Source organism: Uloborus diversus, chromosome 10 (assembly GCF_026930045.1).
Source record: "Uloborus diversus isolate 005 chromosome 10, Udiv.v.3.1, whole genome shotgun sequence".
Lineage (NCBI taxonomy): Eukaryota > Metazoa > Arthropoda > Arachnida > Araneae > Uloboridae > Uloborus > Uloborus diversus.
The window spans coordinates 26,690,817-26,714,876 of NC_072740.1; the positions used below are offsets into that span (position 1 = coordinate 26,690,817).

At 31.3% G+C, this 24,060-nt stretch overlaps 1 protein-coding gene across 1 annotated transcript in view; it reads right to left on the reverse strand.

Moving 5' to 3' along the window:
* Nucleotides 1-24,060, reverse strand: part of LOC129231695 (uncharacterized) — a 107,611-nt gene that overhangs the window by 64,923 nt on the left and 18,628 nt on the right. Inside the window, exons 11-16 of the mRNA XM_054866059.1 lie at nt 14,837-15,014; nt 13,209-13,414; nt 6,762-6,858; nt 5,732-5,864; nt 3,102-3,312; nt 715-775 (exon numbers count right to left, since the gene is read on the reverse strand). Of these exons, the coding sequence (XP_054722034.1) occupies nt 715-775; nt 3,102-3,312; nt 5,732-5,864; nt 6,762-6,858; nt 13,209-13,414; nt 14,837-15,014 (886 nt within the window). The remainder of the gene's footprint in view (nt 1-714; nt 776-3,101; nt 3,313-5,731; nt 5,865-6,761; nt 6,859-13,208; nt 13,415-14,836; nt 15,015-24,060) is intronic.

The following is a 24,060-nucleotide window of genomic DNA, read 5'->3' on the forward strand; positions in this document are numbered from 1 at the left end:
ATTTTTTAAATTTTCACAAGAAAAACATTTTACAAACAAACTTGAACAGAAATTTTTGTACTCTTTATAAAAAGACTAATTTGTACAGCAATCAGCTATACTTAATGTCTTAAATGTTATCTTGTTAATATTATTATTTTTTTTTTTTTTTAGTTTTTTTTATTTAGCAAAAACAATGAAAATATGTTTTATAATCAGCAGTTAAAGGAATGAAAAAAAAACTCTTTTTTCAGAAATATAGTTTAGACAATATTGTTCTTAACACATACTTGTTCAAAAATTCTAGTATTTGAGTTAGAAATAATTTGCATATTAAAATACTTGTGCATGTATATATGGATGCCTCACTTGCCAAATTGATTAATTCCATAAAACAAAAAGTCGAGAAAAGTGATAAAGAAGATAGTGTTATCCATAGGAGTGAATAGGCCCTCGTGTTACATTTTCTGCATCACATGGTCAGAAATGTACTGAACCAAAATTTTAATATAAATTCACATGCTAAGCATTGATAAAGCACTATTAAAGCAGAAATGAGGATTTTTTTAAAAAGTGGAATTAATCGATTTGGTAGTTGAGACATCCATATATAAAGTTCATGATCAATGAAATTAAAATACATTGACAATATTCAATGATTATACATATGTACAGAATGGGTAAAAAGAGAATAAACTGAACAAAACAATAACAATTCAAAGTAGTTATATTTACCTTTTGGCTGATATCAATCATTTCACTTGATACTGTTGCTAAAGAAGAAAAACTCCAGTATCTAAAAAGGATGTACCCATAATATATTAGTGTATAAAGAATATAAATAAATAAATATGCATACAGTTTAAATTCACTGAACTCAAAACTTTCAGGGGTAATTAAATGCCAAAATTTCTTTCATTTGTTGTTTAAAAAAAGAATGGTTGACATTAAATTTGATAAGAATAAGCATTTACTGTTGTTATTCCTCCTTCGCAAAAAAAAAAAATCAGTTTCCTAGTAAAAGTATTATTTACCTTAACCTATTGAACTGAAATAAAACTCTGCATTTTAACAGGAACAAATGTTCAGAATATTTAAATGATTTCAGTTTTGACAATTCTGTCACTGCGATGGAAGCTTGATTAACCAAAAGATGTTCACTGTCTGATTCGCTCAAACATGTTTTCCCCTTCCCAACATTAATCTGTGATAGTCTCATGATATATATTAAAAATGAATACACAGGGTGGCACTGAAAAACAGAAGCTTTTTAACAATCAAACAAAAGACCAAGATTGATGAAAGATTCTTTTTTTTTAATTTATAGCAATTGAAACCTTAAAACTTGACATTTAATAAACATTAATGGAATTTATAATTTTTTAAAAATTAAGACCATTAGATGGCCTCCTCCTGTATGAATGCATTCTAGAAATGTGCTTTTGCTGTAGAGATTCTTCATTGATCAGGGCAACATCTTATCTGGGATACTGTGAATTTCATCCTGAATTCTCTGTTATAACTCATACAGAATTTTCAGTTATTGTAACACAAAATTTAGGACGAAATTCACAGTATCCCAGCTGAGATGTTACAGCTGCCAATGAGGAATTTCAACAGCAGCAGCAGATTTCAAGAACACGTTTGTACAGGAGGATGCAACCTAAAGGGCATATATTTTTGAAAATGATAAATTCCATTAGCATTTCTTAAATGGCAAGTTTTGAGGCTTCAATTACTTTGAATAAAATGTTTTACTTTCATAACTTTTGCTTTTATTATACAGTTAAAAATGTCCTGCTTTTTTTGTGTCACCAAAAATATAAATAAATATGACTCAAAAAAAAAAAAAAAAAAAAACTAATTAAATAACAAATAAGCAATAGTATCAGTATCAAGAAATATCACTCAAAAATAACAATAAAATAACAAATTAGTAGTATTTATTACATTATAACAATACAATACCAAACTAAAAGTATTATTCAATACCTCATAGCAATAAACTAACAAATTAGAAAGATTATTTAAATATTAAATATACCAAGAACATTCTCAAAAGCTTTTAGTAACTGTAATGAGGTAAGGTAAAACACCATTAGTGGCCACTTCAAGTTTACTTTTGCACTTTGAAGAAAGAAATGAACAATAATAATGTGATTTTTTGTTGGTACTTAATGTAACTATCATATTGAATCGATTTTATTCATCAGTTATTTGAATTTAAAGTAAGTAATGTAAATACTTCAGATGAGAGAATGTCAGATGGCCACTACTGAACTATGCAGATTTTGGAGTAGCCACTGCTGGATCAAATTTGAGGTTTGAGAAAAAATTGAACAAATTGAAATTCTGGTATTTTTAGAAATTGGGAAGATTTATAAAATGCTCACTGAGTTTTAAGAGTGGCGATTAATATTGTAGACCTACAGTTTAAAAATATACTTCACTGTGGCCACTACTAGTGCATTTTAAACCTTGAAGTGGCCACTACTGAAGAAGTAGCCACTACTGGTGTTTTACCTTATGCAATGAAAAATAAATATAACTACTCTTTTTTACTTTACAATTTGAAAATTTAACAGCTCAATACGGAAGCAAAATACTTTTTGAATTGAAAGGCAGCAGTAGTTAGTCCTTGTTAAAGTTCTATTAAATATTTTCTGATGCTATGTTTTGTTGTGCAAGCCATTTATTTATTCATGGAATGAGAGTTTAGCACTTACAAAGATCATTTAACCAAAAGGTTTCACCAAAATAGGTTTATGAGCTTTTTAAACATCTTGCAAATAGACTGCTTTTGAGTTGCTTCATGTTTTCGGAAGCAGAAGATAAAAATAAAATCAAAAGTATTTATTAATATGATGCAGCCCTTAACTAATACATATACTAATAATACTATTATATGCATAATATTGGACATGAAACTAAATTGATACAGTTACAATTAGAACTTTGTTTTTATTATTTGCACCCTTTTCATATTAAAAATTATGAAACAATAAATTTTCTCTAAAGTAAAATTACAAATCATTAAATGCATTTTCTTTTCATCAATCATAGATCTTATCATTGAAAAAAGTCGGCAATTATTTGGGATCAAGTACGAAATATCAACAGACCTTTCAGATACTTTTGACGAGGCCATGCTACGAAATGCTAACCGTGCAATTTTTCGAGATGGATCATACAGAAATGCTACTCTTTGCAGCATCTCAGGACTCATCTTAGGAAGCAAAGTGATTAAATGTTGAAGGTGCATACTTAGAAATGAAGGCTTTGCAGCAAGGAATTGGAGCAAATGGAATGATGTCATACATTTCACATAATATTCTGAAAAATAAATCATGTATGCACAGAGATAATTATTAATTAGCATTAAAACAAAGTAAATATATTTAACTTGATTCGGATAAATTAAATTATATTCCAAAACCGTTCAACATTTTGACTAATTGAAGATTTTGAAGACTAAAATTTAAGCTTTGTTTTCTTTAAATCAGTTATAGAGGAAAATACATTTGAAAGTTCAGTAATTAGAAACTTTTCTAAGTGCTTCAAAAGTAAATTTAAGAATTTAAGGCCAAGTTTAAAACTAAAAAAAAAATTTTTTTAGTAATTTCAACTGTACATTCTGTTGTACAACATTACATTCTGTTGTACAGAATGTACAGTTTTCAACTGTACAACAAGGATGATGAAAATTAATCTTAATTAATGCTGTGCAAAATTAAAATGTAGATAACTTTTGAGAAAGACATATGTAACTTGTTTAAAACAATTGCTGTGGTAAAATAGTAATTTAAAAACTATAAGTGCAATTAAGATCCAGTTTTTATAAGAGTCAGGCAGTTCAGATTCATGCCATTTTTGATTTTGCTAAACATTTTATAGAGGTTTCTTCAAGTGGTTTTAGAAGTCACATATTTTTCTTTTCTTCGAAAAAAAATTTTTTTGACCCACAAAAATTCTGAAAGTTGGTCCCAACTTTGGGTTTTTCTTAAATCAACAATTTTTAATGTCCAATTATCTCTGTGCATTGAGCATCAGCAAATGTAACCTATGTCATTACAACATGATATATAGTGCTTCAAATGAAATATATCGTAAATTATATGGCTGACCTTCAGTGGACCCTAGCAGGGATAGCCAAACTGCACCCAAGAAAAGAAAATGTTTCATGTTTGAGGCCTCCTGGTTCCATGCACTAAGGTTCAAACATAGTTTTTGCAAGTTATTAAATAGGATCATTAAATGCATGGTTAATGCTCACTGCTGTAAAAAAAATAGCAGTTTTGCCATCAAAATATGATATAAAGTGTACTTTTTAGGGGCTTGTATCTCAGTGCACTGAAGGTCAGTATAGAACTTGATGCCTGCATTGCAAACTAGAGTGTATGTCTTTTTACAAACAAGTGACAGAACTATGGACAATGGTTCTGCAGGCTCATAAAATGCACTTCAAGATGAGGAAATCGCATATGAGTTACTGACACATCCAGTTAGTTGTACTCAAGCTATATGCTTTGTCTTGCATTTTTTTACTGTCCCACTAGTCAGTTAGACAACCATACCCTTGTTTTATAATGTCATAATATTGCTTTTATCATAAGTAATAAAATATGACTTAGTAATTGTTTGCTACCATGGTAGTTTAGTGCAGAGAATGTAACATTTGTCACTATAATGTACAGCCTAAAATGGAAGAAAATAAGTCATTATCAAACGAAAAAGCTATCTTAATTAAAATATTAAAAAATATGCCTAAAACACCTTCAAAAAAGCGTTACAAATATATAACTCAAGTTTTAGCCGCAATAATAATCTTTTTTTTTCACTTGGCTTCCAGTTATAATATTATAAAGCATGTAAATAAGCATATTACTTGTATGCTCTTTTATGGTACGTTTTTTAAATAGTATTTGTAAGTCCCTGGGGGAAAGTTGAAACCCAGATTATGATTGAATTAAAAAATTAAAGAGTTTATTTTACTGTTTTGAAATACGTATTGTGTTCTTGAAAAGAATTTGCCCATAGTTCTATCATTTGTTTGTGAAATATACATACTCTAGTTTAAAATGCAGGTATCCAGTTCTACACTGACCCTCAGTGCACTGATATAAAGGCTTATAAAAACTGCACTTTTTAGAGCATTTTTCGATACAAAAACTGCCAGTTTTGGCAGCACAGAGGGTGAGCCATACTACTACTAATGAGGGTATTGAAAAATTTATAAATATTATTACAAAAATTACGTCCATGGTTGAGCCGCAATGCAAAGAACGAGAGGGCCTCAAACATGGCGCTTTTCCACGTTTTTCGACAAAGTTTGGCGACCCCTGAAAAGTTGTACTAAAGGTCAGCCACAAAATTTACGATATATTTCAATGTAGGTACTAAATGTCGTATTGTCAACACAAGAATTTTTTTGACTGATGCCCAATACACAGAAATAATTGAATTTTAAAAAATGCGGATTTGAAAAACCTCGACGTTGGGCTCCACTTTACGAATTTTTACAGGTTCCTAAAAATGTTTTTGGAGGAAATGAAAAAATACGTGTTTTCTAAAATCTTTAAAAGGATCCACCATAAAAATTTGAGAAAAATAAAAAATGGTGTATATCTGAACACCTCATTCCTGCCCGGTTCTTATACAAACTGGCTCTTAAGCAGCAAATGTAATTTAAAAGTAAATGTTGCAATGTAAAAGAAATGTTAGTACTGAAACTTAAATATAATAAGTTACAAACCATCATTTGAATGTTGAAGAAGCATTTCATAGCCAGATGTATGAAGAACTTTGTAAGTAATATCATCAATAGTACTTTTAACATCACCAGACATAAGTAAAGTTTCAACCATCAAACCTTGCTGCCCTCGAACCTAAAATTAAGCACTTGTAATATTGCAAATTTGAATTTAAAAAATGAATAAGAGAAACAACATGAAGTGCAATATAATGCAACAATAATTTAATAAAAATAATAATAATGAAAAGTTAAAGGTTATTCCAAACATTTCAAGATTTTTTTTATTCCAATAAAAATTAATCATAAATCTTAAAAACTCCATTTTTTTTCCCCTGTGCAATTAAACGTGCAAATGTACCAGATATTTTTTTTTAATCTGTATTTTCATTTTGGTGATTATTCAAGATTTAAAAAACTTTGAATGCGTGCAAAAGTTCACCTGTCGAAAGAGCAACAAAAAAGACTAAAAATTTAATTTCATAAGTGGCAGAGTTGGTTTAAAAGAAGGTGATTTATAACAACCGTTTTGATGTTACATTTAATTTTAAACAATGTAATTGACCTTAATTAACAGTACTTCTAAAAACACAGCAGGGGTTGAACCTAAGTTTGAAAAGTAGTTCCATGATCTCTAAAATAATAATTTGTATGACCTTCGGGGAAAAAACAGCATTACAGAATGAAAATATTTATATAGATGAAAAAAAAGATATTTTCTAGATGAAAACAAGGAATATTGCTTTTTGATCAATTTAGTTACATCATCTAGTTTTACAATAAAGTCTTCCTTGTCCTTGAAGTCTTCATCAGTCTTCTTTTTTTGAAAAAAAAGTCACATATTCAACCGTCACAGAAGTAATTATTCACCAAAAAGTCAAAAGGAAAGAAATAGAAATATTGTTCATTGTTTTTCTTCTTTTTTTAAAAAATAATTTATGACCACTCGATTTTGAAACTTCTTTAACAATAAACAAATATTTTACTGAGGAATAAGCTTAATATTAAGTACAAAGCTTCACATTTAACAAACCTTTGCAAAGTAGTGAAGGAGTTCGTAAAGGCCTTGTTCTGCAAGCAGTTTTGCAGCAACTTCTTCATCATAATAGCAGTTCTCTTTGAGGAATTTCCTGAAAGAATAAAAATATCTTCAATCATTTAAAAAAATGGAAAGAAGATACAAGAATCTTGCGCCAGGTGAAAAAATGTGCAGAAATCTACACCTGTTTTTATAATGATCGTTTTCACATAATGTTTTTGTTGCTAATGCCATATTAATGGTTACTGAATTTAAATGAATGTGATGTTTATTTTGCACAAATAAGAATTGATACAGTATACTGTTATGCAGGGTTCAAACTAAAGTAAAGGTGAAGTGGGATCTACCACTCTGACCAAAATTTTTAGAGGGATTTTGAGAATTGAAGTTTGAGTTTTTTTCTTTTATTGCTTAAATATTTTAGATAAAGATACTTGAACAAAGTATCGGTATAACATGTAGCACAAAATTTATTTAAGGAGCATAATATCAAAAGAGAATGTCAAAATTTTTTGCTAGAATAAATGTGTGGCTTGTTATTTTAGAGATATCGACAAATTTTTTTAAATGTAAAATTAACAGTAAAATTTTTTAATTTCTGCTACCAATGCCTTCAAAGGGGAAAAAAGTCTGAAAATGGCAATTTTGGTGCAGCTTCCACAAAAAATGGGTTAAAAGAGATGGTTGGTTTGGTGCAACTAGGAGCTGAATATAAAAACAAAAGTTCCGAAAGGTGTTTGAGTGTTCAGTAAACATAAAGCATAAAGCAATTCTAAATGTTTTGTTTCTGTTACTTTGGGGCTAAATTCCAAGATTCTTGCTCATTGATGTTGATAACAAGATGACAGTTGAAAATTATCGTAATTCATTCAATTTATATTGGCTTCTTAAAAAGAAATGTAAAAATTTTGAAATGAGAAGTTTTGCAATCTTTTTAACGTATGTCTGCTAATAGTGATCAGCAAGAACGGCTTTCAAGTGAACTTCTATTGAGTGGGATTTTAGAAAAAGTTGAGAGAATTGCGCAATCCCACAGTGTAGTGGAAACCCTGCTGTTATGAAACTGACTTTTGACAGAACAAAATTTCAAATGTTCTCTTGCTCTTAGCATCTTTTACCAACATAATACAATCAAAATCAGCTGTCAGTTACAAAAATGCAAACAGTATCACAAGTTTAGAACATTGATTTACTTTGCTAAATAGCAAGGAAAAACTGAACAATGAGAGATTCTTCAAATAAACTCATTCACAAAATAGAAACATACATCACATGCTGGCAACATTTGTGACACAATATCTAGATAATGTGGATGCACACACGCATGTCTATGCAACATTTGCTGCTGTGCATATGTATTTTCTGTAGATATGCGCATTTCCTGATAATTTGTAAAATTAAAATCATTATTAAACATTGATTATCTTCAAAATATGTAGATAAATTAATAAAAAAAGTTCCACTTTTCTTTCATGGATACATGATTGAAAGCAAAAGGCTTACTACAGATTTTGCCTACCCTCTATATATAGATTTTCATGCCTGCAGACAGTTTCAAGTTTTGTCCACAGATACTTTATATTTTCATCTTATTATGCGAGATAAACATTTTAAAAAATCAGTATTAGAGAAAATTTAGGTTTCAGGTAATACTACTTTTATTTTATTTAGTCTCCCTCTAGCTTATAGAATCACTCTGTGGTCTATCTAACTTACTTTGTGACATAAGTATTTTCATAAAAAAGCTCATTTATTCTCAAATACTAGAACATGTGCAAAAGGTTAAAGATATTAAAGGGTGTCTCAAAATCAACGTAAGATTTGAATTTGCCGCCATCTTTGCAGTAAATTGTTGGCAACCCTGAAAAATGAACATTTGACAGCTGAGTTTAGGATTGTTAAAAATGGAGCGTTATACAATACAATAACACAATTTCATTCCTGAAAAATTATTTCAAATATAATGAAAGTTGAGGCTGGTCAAGCAGTTACTGAGTTGGCACTCGACATCACAACATGATAATGCACAGATGGTTGTGGGCTTGTTCACATAGACTACTGACTTTAAAAAAATCCATAAGATGAAATCTAATGATGTTGAATCGCACGATATAGGGCGCCAATTCTGATCACCGAAAGTACACAACCAGGAAATGCCTCAAGCAGTAATTGAATTGTTTCACTGGCTGTATGGTAGCATAATACTCCATTTTTACTAACCCTAAACTCTCAGCTGTCAAACTGTTCTTTTTTCATAGCTGCCAACGATTTGCAGGAAAAATGGTGGTAAATTCAAATCTTGCGTTAATTATGGGACACCCTTTATGTTTGCTGTTTGGTTTTCATGGCCTAAATTTATATAGTGTAAAGTTGCATATATTTCAAGTCAGAAAAATGTCTTTTAAATTGTGAAATTTTAAAGATGTACCACAACTGATTATATCATGTACATGCCGCTATGTACGAGTAATATAAACTATTTTTGTGCCACTCATGTATCAAGAAAGAGTACTTAATACACTTTTTTAAAATCAATTATTGTTATTCTTTTGAAAATTTTGAGATAAGCCACTATTACTGGCGGTGAGTCACATGTGCAATAAAAAGTAATACTCTACTGAAAATACACTAGCAGAAATTGAAATCTTGACATTAATGGCTTGATTTCAAGCAGAGTTTCCCAAACTATGGTATGCGGACCCCCTGAGGGTTCACCGACCTTTTAGCGGGTCTGCTACAGATTTCGAAGAAAAAAAAATGTTTAAAAAAGACCAAATGAAACTAAAATAATGCTCTTGCATTTGAAAATCAGCTTCCACCTTCGGAGTATGAAGTTGTTTATTGAACACTACTTCCCAACATCTCGTGGTACAATACTGTAAGATCATGCATAGGTGGTCAAACTGTTTATTGCTTTTGTCATGTAAATTTGAATGTTTGATGGACATATAATTTCAGATGGCACCTTGAAGCATCCCTTCAAGGATACTTACTCCCCTGGTCCGACAAAACTCTAGGGCCAGTTCACCCAGGTTACGATAAAAGATAATTAATTTGCCTGCCGCTTTTAATTTTTACCAGGCTCTAAAGACTTTAAAATTTTTGTCTTTTTCTGCTTACCTTTATTTTGGCTTTGTCATGAAACAAAAAATATCATTCGCTCATCGTAAAAGCAAAACATGTCCTTCTGTTTTCCACAACTTACCGATGTGAATTGTGAATCTATTCACTCTATACAGTCACCAAATTAAATACCTAAGCAGTCTGTATGCTGATCCTGATATCCAGCTAAAAGCTCCAGCTATCAAAAATTAAACTCAATATATTAAAATTGTGGCAGGTAAAACACCCTCACTCTTCCCATTAATTCGGTGTCTAAGCTTGAATTTCAGTTGTTTCACTATCTAGTGATTTATGTCTGTTTAATTTGATTTTGTACTCAAAAAATCGTGAATAACTAAGCATTGTAAATTACCTTCTCTTTTCTTAAATAGTGATGCTCTCCTCAAATTAGTAATGGCCATTAACTACACAATACAAGTATCTATACACCACAAGGATTCCCACTGAACATCAAATTATGAAAGGGGTACGCTGGCTCTAAAGTTTGGGAAGCCCCGACTTAGAGGAATGAAAATCAGGCAGTGAATTTCTCTAAGTGACAAATTTAAATCTTTCAAATGTCAATGATATGAACAGAACAGCACAAGCAAAGACATTTCAGATGGGAAATTTGAGAAAACTAATAGCTGGAATAGTTTTTTCTGCATTAATCCTCTTTGCTCCAATGGAACTTCAAATAATCCCTTGATTCAAACTGTAGTTAAAATATTTTGTCTCTATAATTACCAATTGTATTTCCAGGATCGCTTAGCACTTCCCTCTATCATTGATAGAAAGCATTTGTAGTTTTGAAAAACTATAAAGGTTTAAGAACGATATTTTTAAGCTTATGAATCTCCTTCTAGCATCCATCTTATTGTATGATTGTTGACTTTATGTTTCTGTTATGATGCATCTCAAAATTTATAGATAAGTTTATTTATCTTTCTTTTTCTTATTTTTTTCAAGATCTGATAAATATCTTTATTTGTTATGTAAAAAAATACAAGTCTTTTTACATTATTTGAATTTTTTTTTTTTTTTTTTTTTTGAAATTATACCACTTAGTACACTAGTACCATCCGGACTAAGGAGCAGCTCAAATGTATTTTTATTTAGGGTATGTTTTAGCACTTTTGCATAAGAAACACTTTTAATTACCTTTCTGCTTCAGAATCAAAACAGAATTGTTTTGCTTATTTGTAAAAATATAATATACATGCATATACATATATATTTTCTTTTAATAACCAAGAGAAGAATTTTTTGAGCATAGATGAATTTATTTTTATTTGCAAAACATAAATTTTTAGTTCTCATCAATTTGAATATTTCCTACATTATATTAGATATACTTAGAATTCAATGTCTAATAACAGAACAGAAGCCATGTCACTCTTTCAAAGACTTCCTTTGGACTAAAGTAATACTGGCTCACACACTACTAGAAAGCTCATTGGATCAAAAAATGTTGACGAATGACTCAACAGTAGCTTCAGCTGGGTTTCGGAATGCTGAAAATGTTGACAGCAGTTCAGTAAAGTGTTGACAGAGCCAAATGTCAAAAAAGAGTAAATTCAGATAGAAATGTAACTTATGCAGTCATGAGAACTTAGAAAGAAGGGACAAAACTACTAGTACCAGCCCCTCGTGCAGCAAAAGAATGTAATGAACAAAGAAAACAAAGTAGTTATTCAGTGTCAAAGGATATTGGGCCCTAAATGTTTTTGGACTACCTTGTGGATAGTAGAGCATTAGGGTAAGGTGACCTGTAACAAACAAGGTCTGTAATGTAGTAATAGAGAGTCATGTTTGGATTTAAATAATAAGCCTTTTAAACAGGGAAAACTGGTGTCGCTGTGGCCCATGAATACGGTGCAATCATCAAGTGTTATCAGAGTGAATTTTATGAGCCAGTTGGTATTTATAAGGCAGTGGTAAAAGATTTTGAACAGCCACCATGAGGTCAGCTGGTGTTTCATGTGCATTTCAATTTCATAAGGCTTTAGCTCTCATTAATGATTTCATTTAAAATTTACTATTGATAATGCATAAATGTTCTATTCTACTTGTATATTGCAATTAAAAAAATGTGATGATATATCTCTTCCATCTCATAATTTGTAGCATAAAGGGTTAGTTGCAAGCAGTCCAATATTTTTATAACAAAACATTTCATAAGTGTCTTCATAGGTACAAATTTAAAAAGGGCTTAAAATTAGAACTACAAACATCAAGCAAGTGAAACCATGGGGAATATTTGAATTCTTGAGATAAAACTTAGTACACTGGTGTACTTTAAAACCTTATATAGAAACATAACAAACAGAAAATAAAGTTTAACTTTTTCAACCTACATGGTGCATTATACGAACTTTTAAGACCACTCAAAGCATATTCTATTGAAGTTGTTGATAGCAGATGTGTAGCGATAAATCTCATCATAAGCGTTCGACTAATAATGTTTATTAGTAGAAAGTTCTTTTTTGTTGAAAAGGTTTCAAAGAAAATCTACTAGGATAAAAAATGGACTTTCAGGTTTAGATTATAATGCCAGACTTAAAATTCTTAATATGTATAGATTGCAGCAAAGAAGAGTCAGTGGGGACATGATTCAGTTCTTTAAGTTTATCAAAATGAAAGATGTTAATGGGTAAATTTTTGCATGGAAAGCAGGATGAGGGGTCATTGTTTTAAGTTATTGAAATCTCAGGCTAACATGGAAATTAGGAAAATTTAGTGCTTTAGTAGGGTTATGAGCACTTGGAACAGCTTACCGGAAGAGGTTGTAATCAATAAGGGAGTAGATAGCTTTAAGAGGGCCATTGATCTTCATCAGGGACTAATAAGCTGACTAGGACCAGCCTAGCTGGGCTCAGAGTCTGTTGCTGGTCGTCACATTCGTATTTGTAAAAATGAAAGTTTTAAGTCCAGAAGAGATTGGAATAGAAGTTGTAACTACTCTAGAGCAGCTGTTTTTGACCTTTGCAGTGATGGTACAGAAAATACATGGTTTTAGAGCAGAAAAACCCTTATTTTAGAGCAGAAAATATCCATTTTAAAGCACAAAAACCATTTTGGCACAGCAAAATATCCGTTTAAAGCACAAAATTTTCTTTCGAACAGCAAAATATCAGTACTGAGTGGGGGGGGGGGGGGTGAGAGGAGGAAAAGTAATTAGCAAATTGTTCAAGTTTAAAAAAAATAATAATATGTTTGTAAGTGTTTGTTTGGAACGTAAAAAAAATATTTTGCAGAAAGGATGCAATAAATTTTTAGCAATTAAAAAATCATTACCTATACAAAACATAAGAGTAAAAAAAGAAAAAAGTAGCATACTTGAAAGCTGATGTAATAGCAGATCTCTCTGTCAGTTTGTCTTTAGTTTGATGAGCAAAGCAATGGAGAGCAATATTTGCAAAGTGGCACTTATCAGCTGAGACAATATCCACACCTTTGGTACAAAAAAGCACTTGAATATAAGCAATCAGCTCCGATAGATATCCATAACCCATAAAATGAGCAACACGCTTCAGCTGAGGACACTAAAATAATTAGCAGCAATCTTTCAGTACTTGATATAGAAAGAAAAAAAAACTTCAATTGAGGATTATAATATCATTTAAAAAATTCATCTTCATCCATATAAATAGTGTTATGGTTTCAGCATTTTCTGTCTCATCATACTGCTTTTTCTTACTGATAAAATAGCTATAATGCTCTCAAGTACGTGGGAGGAAGTTTCCAAGTCCTCTTCATGAAATATTTAAAATAATTTATCGTTATAAATTTTAAATGCAAAAATATACTTTTCTAACTTAAAATAAGTAATTAAATTGAAAAACTAGTAAAACTCACTTCCCACTTCAAGTATAAAGTACATCCATTTGAGAATTTGAATGTGTTTATACTGATCTAATAAATTACTTTTGAGCATCCCCTATAAGTCTGGTTTTGTCCGATTTGTAACATCCAAATGGCTAAGTGTAGCAAAGCTTCCAATGGACCACACACCACCCTACTCTTTACACCCCTTCTCAACTTTTATTATTTTTTTTTTTCCTTTGTTATGAATATGCACAATGTCTTTTTTTTTTTTTATGTTTAACTTTTTTTTCCCTTGCAATTTCCTTTGGCTTCATGGTTAACATAATAATTTTATGCACACCAGACACTGTTATATTTATTACATTCTCTCTGCCTTTTTTTTTTCTTTTCAAAATTTGGCTGCCTCTAGAAAGTATACATTTTTTTTTTGGGTTTTATAGTGCGTTTGCCTAACTATACATAAAGTGTTACTTTGTAGATCTGGTACTTGCTATTTTGTGATTTTCAATGCTGAAGAGATCAATCTCAAAGCAGCCTTTCCTTGTCCTTGGCTTTTGAAAATTCTTTTTCCCCCTGCTTTCTTTTGTGCCTTTGTTTTTAATTGTTTGTTAACATTATTGTACTTAACTTCTTTAATTGCTGCTTTGCACATTTTTAAGTAAAAGGTCCTTGTTTTTTCTTTTTATCTGCTTTTGTTTTGTTTTATATATATATATATATATATATATATATATATATATATATATATAGATATATATATATATATATATATATATATATATATATATATATATATATATATATATATATATATAATCTATGGATTTAATTCCGTCAATAGTCAATAGTACTAATATACACAAAAGAGAGTTCAAAAAATAATCATTCAAAATCTCAATAAGGATCGTAGTAAATCTATGATTTATATTTTCAAGAAGCAAAAACATTCCTGCAATTATCGGAATTTGAAGAGATGTACCTATTTTAATTGAACAAGGGAAACTACCATTCTAGAGAATTAAGAAAAAACAACGAAAACCATGTTTATTTAAATAGCATGGAAACTATAAATGAAATAAAAAAGAAAACTCAATAAATTTCTGTTAATTTACCTTATCACCATTTTATGCACAACTTACTTTAGAGAGCTGATAAAGATGAACTGCTTGAGCAAAATGTCCACTAGCAAGTTGAGCGTCAGCAGCAATTTCATACAGTTTGTGGAGATCTAACCCCAACATTATACCTAATTTTTCGGCAAGTGGAAGATCATTCGGTATTGCAGTTAGACTTAAAAACAATTCTTCTGGTGAAATTCTAAAAGTTAAAAATACCATTAGGCTAGGTTTTTTCTTAATAAAAGGCACTTGAATATTCTTACTCAACATAAATATATCTTGATACTAACTACCAAACGGCACGACCTTGAGGGTCACAAATCTGGATGAAATTCTGAACTTAAGTCAGTTTGCACTAGATATGAACCCATGCAAAGTGATTTGACTGCATATGCCCTAGTTCGGCTGCAGCAAGGATTCAAAGTTGTTGTCTGAGTTCAGAAAAGCAATGGTTTTTTCCTTTGAAATTAAACTTTTTTTACGCTTTTCTTGCATTTGCATTGCAGTAAGAGCCAATTAAATGCATTCACAACATAGAATAAAGTTCCCCCCTCCCCCTTTCATTGTACTGACAAGAGACGCCGAATGTCATGAGAGGGTAGATATTGTACCAAAGTTTCAAATTCCAATGAATACGCCATAGCAATTCAGGAGGCCTGCAAATCAGTGTGGTTCAGATGGCAAAAACTTTAGAGTTGCGAATTTGGTTAAACTTCTGGATTTAGGTCTATTCGTATTAGATATGAGCACAGGAAAAATAGTTTGAGTTCATATGCTCTAGTTTGGCTACAAGGAGGTTCTAAATTTGCTTGTTTGGCTCGGAACTCCAATAGCGTTTTCTTTGGAATTTGAAACTTTGTCTCAATATTTGCTCTCCTTACACCTGTCGTCTCTCTTGTTAGTACAGCGTACGGGTGGTGAAAATTGCTATCTACTTTGAATGAGCGATACTGCAATGCAATATCAAGAAAAGAGAAAAAAAGGGTTAATTTAAGAGGAAAACCATTGCTTTTATGGAGCCGAACTAGAAACTTTGGATCCCCATTATGATCGAACTACGGCCCATGCACTCAAACCACTTTATCTCGGCTCATATCTAGTGGGAATTGACCTAAATCCAGAATTTTGTCCAGGTCCGTGTCCCTCAAGGTTGTGCCGTTTGGTAGTAAGATTTTTTTTAAAGATTTTATTTATTGAAGTATTTTGATCTTCAAAATACAATAAAGAACGGATGAAAAGTAGAGATTTGAAATACAACTGTCTCCAAGTATTATGTTTTGTTCAAGAAAAAACATCATTTTACAATTAGAGTTAAGAAGATCATATGCAACTATACTTTGAGAATATAATTTATTTATAAATTCTTCATTCACTATATCAGAAATAATCTAACTCCACCTAACTATACTTTATTGTAAAGCTTATGATCAGTTGAACATTGTCACATCCCAGATCTACTGTTTATATGTTTAAATTTACATTTATAGTTTCAGATTTTTTTTTTTTTTTTTTTTTTGTAGTCATCAATATTTAAAGAAAGTATTTTAATAACATGAATCTATTAATCATAGAACTTGAGGAACTCTCCTAGAGGCCTCACCCCATAGGCAACTGGTGCACCAAGAAAGTGAGGGTCAAAAAGATGGGGGGGGAGGTAGAGGACAGCACCCCTAAAGTTGATATATACATATATATACAGACACTGGCCAATGAATTAGAAACCTAAGATCCATATTTTATTGGACCACCATTTGCACGGATAACTGCTCTGATTTTTTGGGCATCAAGCCTACAAGCTTCTGGAATGTATTTACATCCAGAGAATACCATGCATTGGTTATGCAGCTTTTTAGAGCTTGTAAATTAAATGGAAGAGGAGATTGCTGTCAGATACATCTATCCACCATATTCCATGCCTTTTCTATGGGGTTAAGATACAGGCTATGCGGTGGCCAGGGAATGTGTTGGAAGTTAGATTGATGATCAGGGAACCAATTTTCAACACTTCTGGCAGGATGCATAGTTGCATTATTGCCCATGAAGACTCCATCGCCATCAAGATAAAAATGTAGCATTGCAGGGTGCACTTGATCTGCCAGTACATCTAGGTGTTGTATGGCTGTTTGTTTTACCCCTTGAGGAACAAAAGGACACCATTTCCATTACAGCAGAACATGCTCCATATCATGATACTCCCTCCAGAACCTTGAACAGTGCACACATTCAAATGCAAATCTCAGAGGATTCTAACTCATTGGAATCTCCATTATAAGGGTATGAAGATCCACCCTGATAAATCAAGATCTTATGTCCAATGCAAACATTGCACTAATATTCAGCTAACGCCCAACCAAATGTTGGAGTGCCCAGCGATCACCACTAATCTTCTGAAAAATGGACTGGCTCAGCTCAGCGAGTTGCTACAGGAAGTCCTCTACATTCCATACACACCGATATTGGCTGAAGCTGCGATCAAGATCTGCCATCAAATTTGATGTCCATGGACATGAAAACAACAACAAGTCCTCATTTAGCCTGCGAGACTTCTATTTTCATGCACTTGTTATTGCAAAAATGGTTGACATAAGATATAGAGTTAAGATTTGAAAATTTTGGAGCAAAGAACAAATTTAGAGAAAAAAATAAGAAATCCGACTTTTTACAGGGTTCCTAAATCCCCTACATTCCATTGAAGGAAATCAAAAGCATGAAAAAGCAATTGAAACACTAAAAAGTTTAACATTAGTACGATCAATATTCACTGAGATATGAAACACGGTTTTGAATTTCCGACACCATTTTACACTTGCAGTCACCTTTCTGTCTTTCTGGGGGGGGGGGGGGGGAATACAGCAGCTAACAAAGGTTTGAAATTATATTCATGTGAAGAGTCTGTTTTTTCAAAGTATATGAGTTTTTGTAGTGTTTTTTTTACACATCACAGCATAATATTTGATTTTTTTTAAGCAATGAAAAATATAAATATTTTGGTTTTTTAATTAGACAGCCTGCCATTCTTCTCAAAGAAAGTTAAGCTCCCATCTCATTTTCTGCATAGTTCTTTAAAATTTTCAACTCCACTATTTCTTGAGATTTGGCCACAAAGGTTTAAAATTTTTTGTGTTGGAATTATTTGTTAATGTATATTATTTCCCTAAACATAAATTAGGACACCTAATGTCCATATAAAAAGTTAGATTTAGTATTTTTTCACAGATTTTCCTTTTTCACTTCAAACTTTCAATATTTTAACGACACACCTTATTTTGATCAGTTTTGCAATTGGAATTATGCACCTCAAACTATCCATTGTAAAAATAGAGGTCTTGCAAGGTAAATGCAGGACCATCATTTAAGGGAAGGAGGAGGGGGGAATGCCCCCCTGGCATTTAGAAATTTATGTATTTCCATATAGTGGTGTAATTTTTGTTGCTTTTCAACACAATATGCATTGAGTACAGTGTAGGATTCAAGTTTTTCCAAACATATATAAATCCGTTTCGCTCCTCCTCCCCTACCTCTCAAAGTAAATGAAGTCTAAAATTGTGGTAATGCAATATCAGTATCAGGTGATTTTTTTGTGGAGCAAATAAAATTTTTCAGCCTTTTATATTTGATCTCAATTTTAAAGTCATCAATGTTCAAATAAACCTTTTGTGAATAAAAGACATTTAAAATGTTACTAACATAACTATTGTTACAAAACAGACAAGTTTAATTACACTTTTACATTAGCAATATGATCTTAGTTGTAAGTGCAGATTTGAGCAGACATTTTTGGCGATGTTTCAGAAAAATGAGATTCAGAAGCCCACTCTTGAAATTTTTTCAAAAATTAGGTCTAAAAAATGTAATTGTAGGCCATCTTTGCATATATTTGTGGAAGGAGTAGGTTCAAAGAAACAACACTGGCAATTTTGCTGTAAAACACACTTTTAGCTGATCTTTGGTAATGATAAGAACCAGAGAGATTCAGGGGCCTTTGGCCCGAAATATTTTGAAACGGAAGTCTCAGGGAATTAGTCCTGGTAATATTTTTAAATCATAGCTTTAAAAATGCATTTTAATCGATCTTTGCTGATGTTGGGAAAAGGGGAAAGTTTGATGGCTTTTCCCTAAAAATTTTTTCAAATTGAAATCTTAAAAATGCGATTGTATTCGTCACCTTCGTAACAAAAGGAAAGGTATGGGGTTCAGGAAAACATTCCCGACTGTTTCTCGAAATTGAAGGTTAAAAAACACTATTTAGAACTTCTTTAGTGATATTAGCGAAGGTGAGGTTTGAGACTCTGTAGGTATTCTGAAAACCACTAGCTTAGAGAATCTTTGGTGATGTTAGTAGGAGGACATGTTTAAAAGTGAAATTTTTGAAAATGAGATCTTAAAATCCCTTTTTCAGGCAATCCTTAGTGAATGACGTCTTTGAAACTTTAATTTTCATATGAATGAAATTGAAAATGAATGAACATCTTAGTCTTTTTGCCACCCATGGTGAATGTCCCCTCAAGACCCCCCCCCCTCCCCTTAACCCAGTCTCTGCAATACTTTATTTTATTAATGAATTGAAACTGAAAAAAATATGAAAAATGATGATTAATTTTGGATAATGTAGGAATTTTTCATATAAACTTGCATCTTAAAGGGAGTTGGGGGGTGGCAACACTGATTGAGTATATGGATGATTTTCTTAACATTTTAAGTTTTGTCAGTGATAAATATGAAAAATTCTTTTCATTTTCAGTCAACAGTTGTTAACTTTTATATGAAGATAAGACATTTAAGTACACAAATCAAAGATCAGCAGCAAATAATAATAATAATAATAATAGTAATAACAAAATCAGAATTTAAATTTAATGACAGTTTAAAATTTAAATTGCAAGGGGAAATGCCTAACTTAAATACTTGGAGATCTCAAGAAGACGTTTTCAAAATATTATTGGATTAATTAATGGAAGAAAAGAAAACAAAATAGAATGTTCAAAACATCATTTCATGAAACTTTTAACAATAATTACCAAAAAAAACCTAGAATTTTGAAAAAATATTTCCTTGATTGTTTTACAAGTGTGCTACAAACATTTATGCACAAGGACGGATCCAGAAATTTTTTAAGGAGGGGGCGACTTTTTTTAACCTAACATTACACTATGTATCTGATTTACACCTGCTAGTGGGGGGAGGGTGGATCATTTCTACTAAAATATAGAGATTTAGCCAAGGAAGTCCCTGAACCTATAACTTTTCTTTTCCGTTGATAAAGGCATTCTAAAATTGTGTTTCAGAAATTCAATATCGTAAGATTTCCTGAGGAATGTTTCAACACTCGCTTCCCTTAAGTTTCCAAAAATTACCAGAGGAAAGTGACTGAACTTATTGCTCCCCCTAACACCTGAGATGTCTACAATCACGTCTTTAATACTTAAATTTTGAAAAATGCCCAAAGAAAGGCTTCCAAACTCCTTCTAACATCACTTAAAATTGTGTAAAATTGTGTTTTTGAACCTTCAATTCCAAAAAGTTTACGAGAGTGAGATTGGAACCCGACTATTTTCCTTAAAGTTGTATCAAAGATGGCGAACACTTTCGTTTTAGGGCCTCAATTCAGAAAAAAATTGTCGGGAAAGGAACCCTCAAGGGAGGGGCAATCGCCCTGTCCTTGTTTATGTACCACTTATGCTTTATATTGCCTGGAATACGACCATGCTTTTAAAATAAACATAGTATTTCGAAAAACATATTTGTTAATTTAAAATGTAATTTTTGTGTATGGGAACAGAAATGAAAAAAAAAAAGAACAGAAATGATGATAAACTGGGGGGGGGGAATTAAAGTCCCTATTCCGCAGTTTCAAGCTATTGTATTTAATATATTACATACCACCTTCACATTTGTATCTTGTTTATTTTATCTAAATTGTCTATGGTATAGGAACAGAGGGAACTTGGCCTAGCTGGCATACTTATAAGACATAGGATTTATTTTTCAGGAAAGTTTTTTTTATTAAAAAACTAACAATGTTTTTATTTTATTTTTTTTATTACTATTTGAAATTTGATAACAGAAATAAAAATATAACAAAACCAAATAAACCAAGTGGAGTAAAAGTATTCTAATTTATTAGGTAATTACTTCCACCTACAACTACTTTTTAAATAAGAGACAGAAATGACAAGACCAATAATTCTGGCTCAGCAAGTGAAAACTTTTTTAATCTCTTTAATTTAACTATTCATATTTGATAAAAATATGTGATTATACTTTGGGCAAACCTTCAATTTCCTGGAAGATAACTGAGAGATGGGGGGGGGGGGGGGCAGACATGACATTAAATAAAGTCACACATGGATTTTTTAAAATAAAACAAGGTTCACAGATCCTAGAAAATGCGTTACTTCATTTGTATGGAGCTTTCCTGCAGGGAAGAAAATTTTTTTATAGTCAATTTGCACCACCTATAGAACTTTATTACCCTTTTTTTCCATTTGGGGCAGTATTTACACAAAATCTGAAGACACATACAAGATGATGTGGATAACAAAATGTATAAATAATGTGAAGAAAATTTATATGACACATTCAAGTAGACAGTAATACTATATCATAAAGTATAAGGGTTATTCTTCAAAAAGTAACTTTTCAGTCACGTGCCTTTTACACTAAAAACTTTAAGGAACAATTAATTAAACAATGATTTTTAATTTCATCAAAAATATGTCTATTTAAACCTGCCAACAATTTTTAAAGAATAGTTTTTATATTAATATATTTTTGGTTCACAACATGTGGATTCTCACCTAAGTGGCATATCACACAACCGGTGTGACTGTTTACATTGCTTAAAAGCTTGTTTAATTAAAAGTATATACTTATTTATTTATTATTCTTTTCACAAGTGTCTCAAATACTAATTGTTAATATCAAAGCCCTTATGATCTGCCCTCTATCAAAGTCACTTAGAACCGCAGCCTTTCCCATCACACACAGAAGTGAAAGAATGATTCTTCAGATTCTCCAGCATCAGTTAAATACCACTTCCACCTGATTACATGCCTTCCACGTCATCCAGGCAAGTTCATTGCAAAATGTAGGGGTGGTCATAATGTTTTGGCTCTTGAGTGTATATATATATGTGTGTGTGTGTGTGTGTGTGTGTGTAAAATTGGGCAACAATATTGGATTTTAACATTATTATTGAATAAATCAAAAAAGGCTTCAAAATTCAGGATGGATGATCGCCCCAGATTCCCCCCTTTTAATTGAAGTTTTATTTTAATATTAATGACATGATAACATGAAAAAAATCCATTTATTTGGAATTGTAAAAATTTACTTTTCATTTTCAAGAAATGAATCAATTCACAAGATGTAAAATATAATTTTTGATTGATCATTCATTTTTAACATAGTGAGGGGACAAGACCCATAGTTGTATTTAAGTGGTGGGTTTTAAGGGTTTGAACCCCATTGAAATTTTTCATAACTATTCCAAAATTGCTTTTCATCATACTTTTTTTGCTTAAAAAAGTATTACTATTTTATTATGTATTTATTTAATTTTTTCAATTTCATTTCAAAAATAAATCATTATTCTTGACAAATTGTACAAACTCTGTGCTTTATCTGCAGTATTTATTTTTTATTGTAGTAATTGTAACCATCATTCCCTACAAAACCTTAGTTCCATTCAGATTTTGAATGCCTGGCATAAACAAAAACATCCAAATTCTTTAAATTTAAAAGTGCAAAAACCTATATTTTACACATTTTTAAGTGCTAAAAAACTTAAATTTAAAAAGAATCAAACATTTGCGCATGCAAGAGTACAAGTATATATTTTTTTCCTTTTTTTTGAGTCATTAAAAAGACGTCAAATATTTAACAGGAGTGACATAATGTAATGTATGCATCAATTTTTTTCTTTCATCCAATAGACACGTCACCTTTTACATTCACTCATATTAATGACCTTGAAGTGCACCCTCTCATTTAAACAACCTAACCTTACAAAAACCTATAGAATATAAAAATAAAATTGAATTTCATTGATCATATAGTTTTCATGAGAATTGTGTGGGTAAAACCCTCTCTGAAACAAAGGTCTGGTTACAGCCCTTGCAAGACCTCTTTATTTTTGCCCCTTTTGCTCATATTGGGACAAGGGGGCAGTTGACCTGTTGTCCCAATATGAGCTGCCTACGACCAATCCATTTTATGTCAATGCAAACACCATCAGACTACTGAAAATTCAGAGCACATGGTTTGAATTTTTGAAACATTCTGGTGACTAAAAAGACATAAATCAAGCAAAACTCCTCATATTCCGCAAGCTTTAAAAATCGGGAGAATATATACAGTCAAACCTTGATATCTTAAACTTAATAGAAGAGACAAAAATTCGAGCTATCTGAAATCACAATATCAGTAGCAGAATCGAGAAAAAAAGCTTTGAGTTTCTTTTGCTTGCTTAAGTGGTCATTGAATTTTTTAGCAGAATCGCTTTATTATTTAATATTTTTAACAACTGCTTGGAAACCTAAATATCTTGGCGAATTCCTTTTCTTTCAGAACTTTTTTTCGAGTTTTTCAAATTCATATCCAATTTGAACACACATCATGCAGAAAATCTCACCTTTCTCAAATATTGCACAAAAAAATCCAACTGTTTCTCAACAACAAAGATAAAGAGGGAAACTTTTCAACCTTTTAAGAGGTGGCACTAACTTCAATTTGAGACAGCACTGGCACTCATTCACACATGTAGTTTTTTCCTTCACCCCCTTGTTTCAATAAAAAATTTTAATTTTTGCGTGGAACTAACCCCTTTTCCGATTTTATTTTTGTTTCTTTATTTCCTGCTTCATTTAAAACATTCTAAAACTTTCTAGAAAGCAACCTTGGAGAAAAAAAAAAAACAAGTTCACTGCATATGCATAGCAACTGATAGAAAAGAGATAAGGAAAGAAGAAATATGATTTTCAACTTCTATATTCCAGAAGTTGTGATTTCATTGTGTTACCTGCCATGTTTACAATCCCTTCATTTTAAAGCATATTCAGGGTTTCAACATTGTAATTTGTTGATAGCATTTCTATATTTTGGGAACTATCATTATTGTTATTATTTGAATAATCATTCTCCAGTAATGGAACAAATAATTATCAAGGGACGATTCAAAGGAAATTGTCAAAACAAGGTTTTTCAAATAGTAAGCGCATTAGCGATTTGAAAGGAATTTTATTCTC